Below are 15,059 nucleotides of genomic sequence, written 5' to 3' on the forward strand. Positions count from 1 at the left end.
GAGCACTGTCGCCACTTAGTGGGTCGGTAAAATAGATTATACACATTCAATACCTCCCATATTTTAATATGAGATGTAAAAGGGGTTGATCGACGTCCCACCGTCAATTTTTTTTTTTTTTTTAAGACGAGATATCTCGTCAACGGCAGTCAACCGTTTTTTTTTAAGACGAGATATCTCGTCAACGGCAGTGAACGTGTTAAAAACATCATCATTTAAAAATCATTAAATAAATGAAAACAAGTTGTGGTAATCAGAGCCAGCCTTCTTTGTGATAAGATTGTCTGGTTCAATCGGACAATCAGACTGATTGCATGTCTTCCTCGAAATGTCCATAGGCTATTATTAAATAATCATTTATTAATATTTTATTCTTGACAGGACAAGTGTTCATATGCGTAATCCTCTGAAGTCTCCGTGATAGTAATAGCAGAAGTTGCGAGGGTCTTTGATCTTCTCCTCAATCTCCTCTCCTTCTCTGCCTGTCCCTCCTCCTCTCCTCCACCGCCTCTCCTTCTCTGCCTCTGTCTCTGTCTCTCCTCCTCTCCTCCACCGCCTCTCCTTCCCTGCCTCTGTCTCTCCTCCACCGCCTCTCCTTCCCTGCCTGTCTCTCCTCCTCTCCTCCACCACCTCTCCTTCTCTGCCTCTTATCCTCTCCTCCACCGCCTCTCCTTCCCTGCGTCAGTCTCTCCTCCTCTCCTCCACCGCCTCTGTCTCTCCTCCTCTCCTCCACCGCCTCTCCTTCCCTGCCTCTGTCTCTCCTCCTCTCCTCCACCACCTCTCCTTCCCTGCCTCTGTCTCTCCTCCACCGCCTCTCCTTCCCTGCCTCTGTCTCTTCTCCACCGCCTCTCCTTCCCTGCCTCTGTCTCTCTTCCTCTCCTCCACCGCCTCTCCTTCCCTGCCTCTGTCTCTCCTCCACCGCCTCTCCTTCCCTGCCTCTGTCTCTCCTCCACCGCCTCTCCTTCCCTGCCTCAGTCTCTCCTCCTCTCCTCCACCACCTCTCCTTCCCTGCCTCTGTCGCTCCTTGGCTCGGGGTCTTTCTCAGGTCAGCCCACTCTTCTGTTGTGTCTTGTGAGACCGCGGTCGCCCAAGGGAGAGAGTGTCCTTATCAAATTGCTAATTAAGCATCTGAGCTTCAGTTGGGGATAGAGAGGGGAGGGGGGAGAGGGGGAAACACAGCGATTGGAGAGACTCCCATGTCTTCTGCAAAATAGGTTACAAAATAAATGTATCTCTCTATAGACACACTTTAATGTGTAGTCTGTGTGTGTGTGTGTGTGTGTGTGTGTGTGTGTGTGTGTGTGTGTGTGTGTGTGTGTGTGTGTGTGTGTGTGAGTGAGAGAGAGAGAGAGTGGAGAGAAAGATGCCGGGTGAATGTATTAAAAGAGTGAAAAAGAGTGACAGGGTGTGTGGGAGAGAGAAATAGATATGAAAAGACAGAAAGATTACTGAATAATATATTCAGTGAGTGAGTGAGTGAGTGTGTGTGTGTGTGTGTGTGTGTGTGTGTGTGTGTGTGTGTGTGTGTGCGCGTGCGTGCGTATGTGTGTGTGTGTGTGTGTGTGTGTGTGTGTGTGTGTGTGTGGTGGCCCCTCCCATAGCGGCATCCCTCCACGATCAGACAGAATGCATAAATAAAAAAGGAGGAGAAAAACTTAATTAACAATGTGTTCCCTGCAGGCATCAGGAGGATTGAAACAGCAGGAGAAAACTGGGAATCAGCGTCTTTTTTAGTTTGTTTGTTTCGTTTTGTTTCCCCCGATTTTCAATTCTTGCTAGTGATAGTGGTGGTCTGATCATAGACCGTATAAGAAATATGGACGGAGTCACCATGATGTCACCCATTGGTTTGTAGACATTTTGAAATCTCTATTTTGGCATTTTGGCCGCTGCCATCTTGGGGTTCTAGCGCCGACGTGATTTGCCTCTGATCTGGGTGGTTGTTGTCGCCGAGCTCCAAAAACTGCTCGCCGAGGGCTCGGAGAACCTAATCTGAACTGGGCATAAGTGAGTGAGAAAGTGGAGGTGGGGTGAAGGACAGAGAGAAGCAGGAAAAGGACGTTGGGAGGGGGGGGGGGAGAGGAGGAGGAACTGGAGAAAGGGCAGCAAGGAGGAGAGGAGGTTGAGAGGTCTTTTCTCAGTGGGGTACAGCTCTAAGTCCTGGGGTTGCACATTTTCTACTTTAATCTGGAGGCAGAAAGAAAGAGGACCAAGGAGAGCTTCAAAAGAAAGAGAGAGAGGCTGGATGAGAGAGAAGTAGAAGAGCCAGAGGATGAGAGCGCTCTCAAGTTCCAAAGACACCCAGAGGGCTCGACTTTCCCCATCTCCACAAAGAAAAGGCCTCAGGGACAAAATAAGAGTTGGTCTCAAAAGATGCCACACTGGAAGACAATCAGGCAGCCTCCAAAACCATCAGTCACGCAGCCTCCGAAATACAAGACAAGCGGACGAGCCTTAATGTCGAGCACTGCAATCACTTTTGAGTCTTTGAAAAGAGTCCTTGAAAAAAGCGCTATATAAGTTATGTATTATTAATAACTGCACTTATGTGTTTACTTACTCCATTAACGTTACAGCTCGTTACTCTACTAATGTTAACGTTACAGCTTGTTACTCTACTAACGGTAACGTTACAGCTTGTTACTCTACTAACGGTAACGTTACAGCTCGTTACTCTACTAACGGTAACGTTACAGCTTGTTACTCTACTAACGGTAACGTTACAGCTTGTTACTCTACTAACGGTAACGTTACAGCTCGTTGCTTTGAGAGATGCCATTACTGTTTTGCCAGCGGCGGCCCTAATTGGCCGACGTCAACAACTGAGCCTGAATGCACCCAAGCATCATACTTTATTGCTTTTATGCAAAAACGTATGATATATCTTCTATATACTCATTTAGCAAAAAAATAAAGTACGGAAGTAGACATAGCAACAAAATAGATGTATAGCCTAGTATACTGTAGATGGGTAATGCACTGCTAGTAGGTCTGGAGGCTAGTTAATAAGACAACCACTTTGAGACAGAGGAACAGAGGAAGCAACTACAATGTGCAATACTGTCATCATGGGTTCTTCTTGTAGTCAAGTCTAATATTGTGTCTTTGAAAACTTTCAAACCCTTGAGGCAGAGACAGCTCCCGGGTCCCAAAACATTGGCTCCAAGCCAAGTGAGACTGACTGGAACTGAACGGCTGCTCTTTTTCATCAACAAAATCACATGTGAAAATGTTAGTTCCCCACACACACTGTCTCACACTGCGACTGCATCTGTATCAAGTGTAACGGGAGAATGGGGGAAAATGTCAGCTGTGACGTGCATCCCTACTCAGTCCCTAATCAATACATAAACGTACTCTGGCATCCACCTACTGCTATAAATTTAGCAAAATTGCCCAGGAAATCAAAGGGACAGAGATGATTGGCCCTCTGGTATTAAACTTGGCTTCCCCCCAACCCCCTCCCTGTGCTCAGGACAGGAAGACAATCGTGCTGACACAATGAGAGGAGAGGAGGAGGAGAGTTGAGAGGAGAGTGTGAGGAAAGGGTTTGGGAATAAACACTTTTACAATAGGAGATGTGCTATCAATCAATAAAGGTACTTACAGTTCTGTTCAAACTAGGCTCACAAGTCTCTAAATGCTTCGATCTACTATAGATTGAGGACAATCTCTCAGCTTTTGTTAAAACTGGGTGGAAACAATTAGAGTTTAAAAGAAGACCTGCATTGCAGACCCAATCCACAGTCTTTAGGGCGGCCCTACATACTGGAGTGCTCGTGACATGCAGAAGTCATGTGCTTCTGTCGTACCAGCAACATGTGCATTGTAGGCTGGCTCAGCTGCAGTCACGGAAGAAAACGCCCTCAAAGTTGATGTTTGTCGCCGAATCAAATACGGTAATCTAATCATCCATTTTCAATGTTTTAAAACGTTCTCTCTGTTCCAAAGTGATTCGCTACATCTACAGTCTGTTTCACTGCAGAGGATAGAAGCATTTCAGCTAAGGCGTGTCCTTGACAAAATCTAAAGGGCATAGGTTTTGTTAGCGGCTGTTCTCGCCGCCGTTCGAGTAACTAATTTCCCATCTTGCATTTAGAAATCCCCAGACGATTGGTAGGCGGGGAGATCTCTAATTGTCTGGTGGTATCGCAACACTATGTTAAAAACCCTACGTTAATTCCCATCTTGAAGAGAACAGTAGTCGTGTTTCCATTACCCTCAGAAATGCGCAAAATCTAAATATCGCAATAAAAATCGGGTAATGGAAACACGTACATTTCGAAAAACCTCCCAAATATCGCAAAACGTTTTTGCACTCTCATGAGGTAGTTTTTCAGACGTGTCGATATAGCAGTTTATCGCAAAAGTGTAATGGAAACACATTTTCCGCATTTGCACGTCATGTGACCCATCTTCTCCTTTGGAAAAGGAACGGGAAATGAGGGAGAAAGGGTTCGATAAGCCGTGGCAAAACCCCCGCAGCAAGTGGAAAACTTTGAAGCAATGCTACCTAGCAGAAAGACGAGTGTTGTGCAAAAGCGGAGCCGGGGGAAAAGAACAGAGAATTTTTAATGGCAGAAATGGGTCCATGGTGACAGGCTGCCTGTGTGTGTGCTGTGTGCATTTGGCACAGCGGCGAGATGAGGGGATGAAAGGCACACACCGGTGCTGCTGACTGAAGTGAATACAGTGAGTAATACATGTTTCAGGTGCAATGCTATAATACACGACATTCTGATTATTGCACCAAATCAGCCTTTTTTTTCCTCCATCTCTAAATCGGACCAGTTTTATTTCCTTTTTTCCTCTGTCTGTTGCGCTCACTGCATTCACCGCAGCCAGCAAACATGTTGCCACTCTCATTTTCTTTTGAATTGATAATCAGGCTTGTTTATATGCGTTGTAACTTCATGTTGTGATTTGCATTGACCATTGGTTGGATTTGAGCATGCAGAGGACGGGATATGGGGCAGATCCCCGTGCGTAATCACTGTGGCAGCTGCGCTGCTGGTAACGGGTAATTGCGTTCAGGTGTGCGCACCGTCACTGACTTCAAACTCAACTTCAATAAAAACGCCTGCAAGTCGCAATTGTACTTTGTCGAAGTTGTAGAAATATCGCAATTATTTTGTCATGTACATAGCCTCCCCTTTTCTTCTAAGCTAAAAAGCCCACTTACAATGTTGATATAGGCATCAAAACTGTGAAAATTAACGATTAAGACCAGAAAAGTTTCTATCCAGCCACAGAAAATGTAGTTTATGCCTACTAGCATTTGGATACAACTAAGAAGCCCTCCATCATACAGTACATACCTGATGCAGCTGTAGTGTTTGAAGGTGCTGGCAGCCTTCTGACATTCCAGACAGAGCTGGATTGCACCTGGATAGTCTTCCTCCTACCAGAAACATGGAAATGAGGTCAACTACTGGCATGTAGGAAAGTTGGAAATACACTGGGAGTAGGATATTTCATTTGTGACCATTTATGCAAATACCATAAAGAAGGGGTCTTTATTTTAAGTCAAGTTTTGTCTAATCTGCGTGGACACAACTATCCCCTTCGAAATGCTTGTAGATATATAGCCAAGGGCTGTTACTCCTTATAGTCAAAAGAAAACAATTGCATATAATATTGCTGACCTTACAGTCCACATGTATTGAGTAGAGCAGCTTGTATGCCTTCAGAATATACTGTATATGAATTTGTCAGGGCATCCTGATTGAATTTGCGTGGGATAAGCTTTCAATGCAGAATCCCCACTGTTTGATGTGTGACCTTTGAAGTCATTCATCAGCGTATCATCATACGTATGTACAGTACAGTATGTGCGGGCGTGTGCGTGTGCGTGCGTGTGTGTGTGTGTGTGTGTGTGCGTGTGTGCGTGCGTGCGTGCGTGTGTGGGGTGCAATACCTCAAGCATCTCGCTGAGTCTTACATCTGTTCTTTGCTGTGGGAGGAGGAATAACGACAGGAAGAATCGAATACAGCTCACAATCACAATCAAAGCACAAGAATACAAAGTGTAAACTCCTTTAACACTAGAGACATGCTTGTCAGCTGTCTTGAGGGAGATGATAACAAGCGTAAGTGTTACGTGTACATTATGTCTATGACCGTCATGGATACAGACAACAACTCAAATCTTATTAAGAGACCAAAGGGGTTTGGGGGAGAAAATCATGATTTGTTTACAGTCTTTTGGCCAACCTGTTCATCTCATCAGTGATGAGATGAACAGGTTGGCCATAGAGAGCAATTACTGTCAAATGTACTGATCTCTTTTCCTATATATTCAAAAGAAATTACCTAATTAACAAAACATGTGTGGATGGCTGAAAACAAAGTATGCTTGAGCAGTTGCAATCATCATTTTGAAGCATTTAAATAACTTATTGTGAATATTACAGGTGCATTCAATTTACGTATTTACGTGTTGAGTGGCAGTTTTAAATAGCTGGTCTATCATCTGGCATTTGAGACAAGGACCAGGGGTATGGTAGGAGACAAGGACCAGGGGTATGGTTGGTAGGAGTGTAGGGAAATGTTCCTTGCCCCATCAGAGCACAGGGTCAGCTGCAGAACAGCGCCACAGGAGCTGGCAGGCATTCCACACCTGGTTCAAGGTCATGTGTTTGTGCGTGTTTGTGTGTCAACACATTACCAGGGTCTTGATGGTCCTCAGCGACTTCAGCAAGCCTGTCAGCAGCTGTCGCCGCCTCTGATTGGCTAGTAAGCCCAGGCTGGCCTCGGTGAAGCCCGCCTTGGACACGCTCAGCTGCCTGCACACAGGGAGGCAGAGTGCAGCAGGAAACGGCATCAGAGTCAGTTATGGCATCGCAGCAGGGTGACATCACCGTGTGTAAAGGCATCGCAGCAGGGTGACATCACCGTGTGTAAAGGCATCGCAGCAGGGTGACATCACCGTGTCTAAAGGCATCGCAGCAGGGTGACATCACCGTGTCTAAAGGCATCGCAGCAGGGTGACATCACCGTGTCTAAAGGCATCGCAGCAGGGTGACATCACCGTGTGTGAAGGCAGCAGGGTGACATCACCGTGTCTAAAGGCATCGCAGCAGGGTGACATCACCGTGTCTAAAGGCATCGCAGCAGGGTGACATCACCGTGTCTAAAGGCATCGCAGCAGGGTGACATCACCGTGTCTAAAGGGCGTTTCAAGGTGCTTCACACAGTGGTGGGCGGTACAACCAGATGAGCCAGAAAGGCTGCAGTCTTCATCCTCAAGCAGGTTGTCATTGCTCGCAAAATTGCTGTAAACGTGTGGGTCGTGTTGCTTTATGAGCAGAACTTGTGCTATTGTTTGTGCAAGCACAGAAGCTTGAGGGGACAAGTAAAACAAGTGCACCTTCTCCCACCAAACAAACGCTAACAGAACAAAGGTGAAGAGGAAAGAGATTGTCTGAGAAAGGGGAGCATCCTCCTTCATGTGGATATGGTTTTGGTTATAAAAACTCAAAACATTGAGCAGGAAACTATCAGCTGCAAGCTTTGTCAGCTTCTTCCAGGTGTGAATGTGTGTGTGAATGTGAACAGGGCGCTCCCGAAAAAGAGAGCATTGCTCTCAGTGAGACTCCCCCTGTGTAAATAAAAGGTAAAAGGTAAAAAATAAAAATAAAATAAAAAAATGCAAACCGTGTACATGTGTGTGTGTTCCAAATAAAAATGTGTTAAATTAAATGTTGGCTAATATACAAGACAAACTTTGCTATATTGGTTGATCAAAAATATATGAAAGGAAGGAACAGTTAAACATTGGTACAAGAAAACTCGTGTAGTATGATGTGAAGTATGAATGGGCTATTTCTGCATTTGTGTCATCTGTTGAACATGTTGAACATGCTGTAATAGAATCTTGTTACTCACCTCCTTGCATTAGTGCAGATGACTGCTGCTAGTTGTAAGTTGGTTTGTAACGCCGTCACTCTCTCCAGCTCCTGCAAACAAGGTGCAAGTTAGCTGTGAAAACTACACTAAGTTAGACAACCAGAGAGGCACAGCTGAGGGTATAGTAACATGCTGTGGGTGCAAAGATATGGTTAGACTGGTTCATTTGCGCTTCTGGCAGTGAGATACTGTACGTCTCTAATGATGGCATCTACCGAGCAGATCACTGCCTCCGCTAAGCACTGCATGCGCACGCCTGCACGCGCGCACACATGCACACACACACACACACAATGTATATTAGGGCCTCCGCTAAGCACTGCATGTGCACGCCTGCACACGCACACGCACACACACACACACAATGTATATTAGGGCCTCCGCTAAGCACTGCACACACACTCACACAATATATATTAGGGGCATTCTCTTCGGAGAGACATCCCGCTGTGGGCACTTTATGAAGATGGATAAGGATAGATGATGTTATTATTAGCAATGAGCGCTCTTCTCTCTGACAAGATCTCAGAGACTGTCACTTCAACGACCCCTACAGAGAACAAACACAGCCTTAGCAAACACTAGAAATACTGGCAAAATTGCAGCGCAGTCACATTTTAGAGTTGCCCTTCTGTTTTGTGTTTTCCTCTTCTTGATGTGCCAGATGTCCTCCTGCCTTAGGTGGGAGATGTTTGTTCCGTGATCCTCTGTTTTTGATGTTCTACCAACCCTCCCCCCAAAAAAAGGCCCCCGCTGTTCACAAAAATGTCCTCTAACACTGTCAGATATAACACTGCCGTTTAGCATCAGAATATAGAGTGGGGACACTTTTTGCTTTTCAACGGCAACAAAAACAGCAACAAAGTGTCAGTTCAGCTGTGGGGATTCAATTAATGATCCCATTCAAACGGATCTCCCTCGTGATCTGAAGTGTTGATGGTTGATGCAAACCTTGACGAGTCCTCACAACACTTTGCCTAGGCTGATTCAATAGCCAGGCTTTTATCTGAGGGGATATTTCCCATGCAACTATGATGCTTTCTGCTCACCAACTATGAAATTGTGGCTTTCGGATAACAGAGGCAAGCGTTGATAATCTTCATCCAGAAAATTGTTTTTTATAGGTGTATTAACTTTAAATTATTGTTAATAAAAGTGTTTCTAATCTTCAGCTGCTAGATAGACTAGGATGAGGAGGGGGGTCGGTGCACTGCATTTCATTGTGTGTTAACCAAGTCAGTAGTTAAAGCCCCCCTCCAGCTTTACAATCAAATCAAGTTTTAAGACATGATTTTTTTTAAACATGACTTTGACTCTGCCGGCCTGAGCCGAGCTCCTCAGGCAAGTGGTTCCAAAGCCAAAAAGCCCTGACAACACCCTGTGACTTTTAGTCTTTAGTCTGGATACAGGTCAGAGGTTAGTCTTTAGCCTGGATACAGGTCAGAGGTTAGTCTTTAGTCTGGATACAGGTCAGAGGTTAGTCTTTAGCCTGGATACAGGTCAGAGGTTAGTCTTTAGTCTGGATACAGGTCAGAGGTTAGTCTTTAGCCTGGATACAGGTCAGAGGTTAGTCTTTAGTCTGGATACAGGTCAGAGCAGAGGTTAGTCTTTAGCCTGGATACAGGTCAGAGGTTAGTCTTTAGTCTGGATACAGGTCAGAGGTTAGTCTTCAGCCTGGATATAGGTAAAAAGCGTAAAATTCAGAAACATAAGTAAGGGCCAAGCCATGCAAACCCTTAAACATAATCAGTTAAATCCTTTAAAAAAAATCAATCAATTCTAAATGTGAAGAGACAATAAAATAGGGGCGATATCGACCCGTCTCGACTCCTAGCATTAGCTAAAGCCTTGCTGCAGAAATGTACAGACAAGCATGCAATTACTATCACACACAAGCCCACATGAGACAGACACAAACATACAAGTATAATACTTAAGCACAAATGCATGCAAGCACCCACACACAATCACACAGTCACAGAGTCACACACACTCTCTCTCTCTCTCTCTCACACACACACACACACACACACACACACAGACAGAGAGACACACACGCCAAGTGCTCAGTGTGTAGCCCGAGGCTTCAATTTGTTCAGTGCTGTCTCTGAGCTGTGCTGTCTAAAGCGTCTAAGCTACAGTGTAACTTGACAGATGGAGAGCTCATTCAGCTTAGCTTCTCTAAGAGCAGATAACAGCACACCAGCCTGTCAGTTGGCTTTCTATTTCCCTTCATTTAACTCAACTAGTTTATTGTTTTACGTCTTTTATCTTGTGGATCTCTTCTCTGTACTTTTGCTCTTTTTTTTTATTGTAAATGTTTTACCTTTACTGTATTTCTTTGTATTAATCTGCCTTGCCTAATGCCTTCCCCAACTCCCACGACAGCCACATCCACAGGTGCTGGTGGGAGGTGAGTGAAGGGCAGGGAGGGAGAGATGTTTAGGCACCAGTCTTCCCTATTCATATATTCAGAAGAGGTCCACCCGGCGACCTCCCTGCACATTGACTATGCACCGGCTCCCAGGTGCCCATCCCGACTCCCGCCTACACATTCTAATGATGCCACTGTGAGGGAACTGCCCTAGACCCACTTCTGGAACAAAGTTAACGTAAAATGACAGCAGGACGGCACTTGGCACACACACATAATGCAGGAATACACACTCTCTCTCTCTCTCTCACACACACACACACACACACACACACACAGCCACACACACACACACACACAATTACGTAAAGGATATGGAGGCGCCCTCACATATCTCAACGCACATTAGCCGCCCCGCCACTTCCGCTCCTTCTCAATTTCTTATCTCCCAAGTGAAATAGCTGCGAGACGCCTGTTTAATTGGCAGGTACGACCAACAAGGCTGGACAAATTACCAATCCCTCTGAACAGAGGCGACTGGGGATGAGCGGACAAAGGGGCACTAGCAGGTATTTCCATGAATGGTAAGTGCCTCCACTGGAAAATAATTGAACACCAGTCCAAGTCCATTCCTCTGCCTTGGTGCTGACTGACCTGGCTGTATATGTGAAGGCTACCTACCCCCACTGACAAGTCATTACAACTCGGCCTCCCGCGAGGGTGTTCTCTCCTTCCTGACCACCGGGGCCGTCTCCACTGCCTCCATTTTAAGTGGGGAGATAAGAGAGGGGAGCCATTTAAAAATCACCCCACTAGCCAGCCATTTAACTGTATCATGCCGGGAACAAGGGAAATAATGTGGGGGGGGGGGGGGGGGGGGGGGGGCGAGAGAGAAACTACGGTGTCTGCCTACCTTACCTCGCTGTCAAGTGAGAAGATTGGAAGGAGCTGGTGACTGCACATGTATTGGAGGAAGTTTGTGCTAGTCTACAGCGGGAAAGGAGGGGGGGGGGGGTCAGCAATCAATTACTGAATCAATGATAATGACTGCAACTACTGGGGGGCAGGGGGGGGGGGGGGGGCAAAACAGACAAAGATGCTTGAAGGTTGTGATGAATGAGTCTACCATGTAAAAGCAGGTGCCCATATAAGAATTGTGATCACAAATCTAGCTGACACCCTGTGTGCGCGTGTGTGTGTGTGTGTGTGTGTGTGTGTGTGTGTGTGTGTGTGAGTGTGTGTGTGTGTGTGTGTGTGTGTGTGTGTGTGTGTGTGTGTGTGTGTGTGTGTGTGTGCGCATGTGTTACAGAAATTGCCCAACAAATAAGACATCGGTCTTGCAGCTTTCATAAATCATTCAAAAGTGTGCCACAGTTGAATACACCAACAAACAAGGTCTATTTGATCCCAAAGCTCCTTATAGCATAACATGCCATGGAATCTCTTTGTTCAATCCTTTGGGAGATACAGTATATATATATATATATATATATATATATATATATATATATATATATATATATATATTTTTTTTTTTTTTTTTTTTTTTTTTGTATGTTGTTTTTTTTAGCGGGGGATTCCTATCTGAAGGAAACCCCAGGGGAGCACGGGGAGAACATGCAAACTCCACACAGAAAGGCCCTTTTTGATGACCCCACCTGGGCTGCAGGCACCGAGGACATGGGCATGGTGATGGGGACACGACACACCCTCAGCACCCACAGCGTCCCAGGCAGGAATCGAACCCAGGACCTTCTTGCTGTGAGGCAACAGAGCTCCCACTGCTCCACCGTTTGCAAATTATAAATCCAGTAAACTTCTCTTCTATTCAATATTTCCACCTCTCTCTGGCAGAGTCACTTTCTCAATGTCCTGGAACCTGAATGATGAGATGTTTGAAGTCATTGAAATGTATTGTCATTGGGTCATCTCTATCATTTCTCCTTATGGAGCTCTTATGTTCACTTATTCCTTGTTTCAATTGATGTGATGTTTTACCCACATAGGCTAGCTGACAAACATTGTATCAAATAAATAACATGACAAGTGGAACATGTGATGACATCCCTGATAGGATAGTTTTTTTCCAGTATGAGGACGAGAGAAGTAGTTACTTTTGACCATATTATTGCATTGAGCACATCCTTTGCATTTGTAGCACCACTTTGGAAGAGGTTTTAACAAGGCCTGTGTGCTCTTCTTTACTGCTTTTAAATTAGCAGGTACAAGGCTGTCTCTCAGATTATGTCCTCTTCAATAGACTATTAATGGTGGATCTTTCAAATCCATGAACATTACTGGGTCTGTTGATAACATGTGCCAATGTCTTAATAATATAGCCCCAGTTTATGACGGTTAGGGTTAGGGTTAAGGTTAGGGTTAGGTTACTAAACATGATTGATGGCATGTTATACTCTAAGGAGCTTGTTTGGTGGTGTATGCATTCAAGATAAACATTGCACACTTTTGAATGATTTATGAAAGCTGCAAGGCCGATGTCATAATTTATTTATTTTGTGCAATTTCTGTAAATATCATCTTCCTTCCTCAAGACTCAAGTGATACCTTCCAACGCACCTGCATCAGAGAGTTGGATGTGCGAATACCTGCTTGGAAAAGCATATGCTTCTCAACCTTTTTGAGCTGCGAGTGCGACCCCCAAAAAACTTTAGGCTGGGGTTCGCGACCCCCCCCTCCCGCCACAACTCAACACAATGACAGTACACACACACTGATTTCACTCACTCACTGACATCGTTTTTATAGTTTATATAATACATTAAACCATTGGTATGGGAGATTTAATCATCAGGGGAGAAAAATATATACTGTATATTTAAAAAAAAATTCTCTTTTGACAATCATCCTGCGACCCCCCCAAAACAATCTCACGACCCCCTGGGGGGTCCCGACCCCCAGGTTGAGAACCACTAGGAGATGCAAAAGAAAAATGGTGGAGAGAAGAGCAGGAGTGACACTAGTGGAACTCCCAATTTAAAAGAAGGCAAATGACAGAACGGCAGAAGGCACACAGGGAGAGGAGACTCTGGGATGTGTGTTCCGAGTGCTTCTCTACACATTTCAGCTCTCGCTAAGAAGGTCAGAACACATTCCCATCCTTCCGAGTCTGTTATTATTGGTCGTGGTTTATTTTTGTCTCATGTCTCTGTAAATGCTAGGAAATCATTCAGTGTCAAAACAGGGCTTCTAATTCATGTCGGAGTCAACACTGAAGTGACCTCCTAACTCCACGGGGCATTTGCAGACCTATTGGATGCAGGCAAAGACTAGGTCAATGGAAAATGCCCCCCAAATCCCTGCTAATCAGCTCCACTGTCATTTAGACTCAGCAGTGTCGCCTGCGAGGGTCATAAAGATAACGGCCAATTTACTATTCAAAGACTGACCTTAAAGATGCTTTAACAATGGATGCAATTTCACTATATAGTGAGATTTCTTTTATAGCTGCCAATCATTTGCTGCGCCTGGACAGGATCAAGGATCGCTGACAAGACAGTAGACACAGAGATGGCAACAAAGAGACCCGTCATTCCACATCTGACTGGATATAGCTAGTGAACTTGGTCGCCTGCAAACTGCAATCCACAGTCCCTAGTCTCTTATGGATCTGACCAAAGTAGACAGAATAACTGCTGCATTGAGATAAAAACACGAGGCTTGGGCGATATGCGAAATTTTAATATCGCGATATAGTCCCGCCCAAATATTGTGATACACGATATTATCGGCATTTTTTTTAATTACCGGTATATATGATTGTATTTTATGTTTGAAGTACCGTAAATTCCGGACTATAAGACGCACCGGTGTATAAGCCGCGGGACCAAAATTGACTATTTTTTTCTTCTATAAGCCGCACCGGTCTATAAGCCGCGGGTGTTTTGATGTTTAATTACCATATGAAAGGGTTCGTGCACAGAGAGGAATGTCGGGAAAGCGATGGCTGTTTGGGGAAGCTCCCATTTATTAACATTTCAACAAAACAAAACAAAAGTCAGGTCACTAATCCCCAGACAAAATCACACAACAATAGGCTATATGTGCAGCAAACCTGTAACCAGAGAAGTCAAGTCACTAATGCTCATCTTCCTCTTCTTCCTGCGTACTGAAACCACCAAAGTCCTCATCTTCAGTGTCGGAAACGAACAGGTTCAGGGTGGCTTCGTCAACCACTCTCCTCTCTCCTTCATTGTCACTCAAAACCAACGAACTCCTCTTCATCTATAGCTGTGTTTCCATTACAGTTTTTCGCAAAAGAATTGCGATATTTCTACAACTTCGACAATGTACAATTGCGACTTGTAGGCGTTTCCATTGAAGTTGCGTTTGAGTGATTCCCCGTTGCAGCAGCTGCCACAGTGATTACGCACGGGGATCTGCCCCATATCCCGTCCCCTGCATGCTCAAATCCAACCAATGGTCAATGGAAATCCCAACATGAAGTTACAATGCATATAAACGAGCCTGATTATCAATTCAAAAGAAAATGAGTCGCAAAATGTTGCTGGCTGCGTGAATGCAGTCAGCGCGACAGGCAGAGGAAAAAAGGTAGCCTAATAGCCTACAACTGGTCCGATTTAGAGATGGAGGGGGGAAAAGGCTGATTTGGTTCTATAATTGCACCTGAAACGTGTGCAATGTATTAGCCTACTCACAGTCACTGTATTCACTTCAGACAGCACCACCGCACCAGTGTGTGCTTTTCATCCTCTCATCTCGCCGCTGTGCCAAATGCGCGCACACAGGCAGCCTGCTG

General features: G+C 45.1%; 1 protein-coding gene across 2 annotated transcripts in view; it reads right to left on the reverse strand.

The window, feature by feature from the left end:
* The window catches only part of vps50 (VPS50 subunit of EARP/GARPII complex), a 174,763-nt gene that overhangs the window by 122,416 nt on the left and 37,288 nt on the right, over nt 1-15,059 (reverse strand). For both annotated transcript variants that reach the window (XM_083645564.1, XM_083645563.1), the window contains exons 6-9: nt 7,888-7,958; nt 6,668-6,785; nt 5,918-5,953; nt 5,319-5,401 (exon numbers count right to left, since the gene is read on the reverse strand). In XM_083645564.1, the coding sequence (XP_083501690.1) occupies nt 5,319-5,401; nt 5,918-5,953; nt 6,668-6,785; nt 7,888-7,958 (308 nt within the window). The remainder of the gene's footprint in view (nt 1-5,318; nt 5,402-5,917; nt 5,954-6,667; nt 6,786-7,887; nt 7,959-15,059) is intronic.

The sequence above is a fragment of the Poromitra crassiceps genome, assembly GCF_964638095.1.
Source record: "Poromitra crassiceps genome assembly, chromosome: 11".
Taxonomy (NCBI): Eukaryota; Metazoa; Chordata; class Actinopteri; order Beryciformes; family Melamphaidae; genus Poromitra; species Poromitra crassiceps.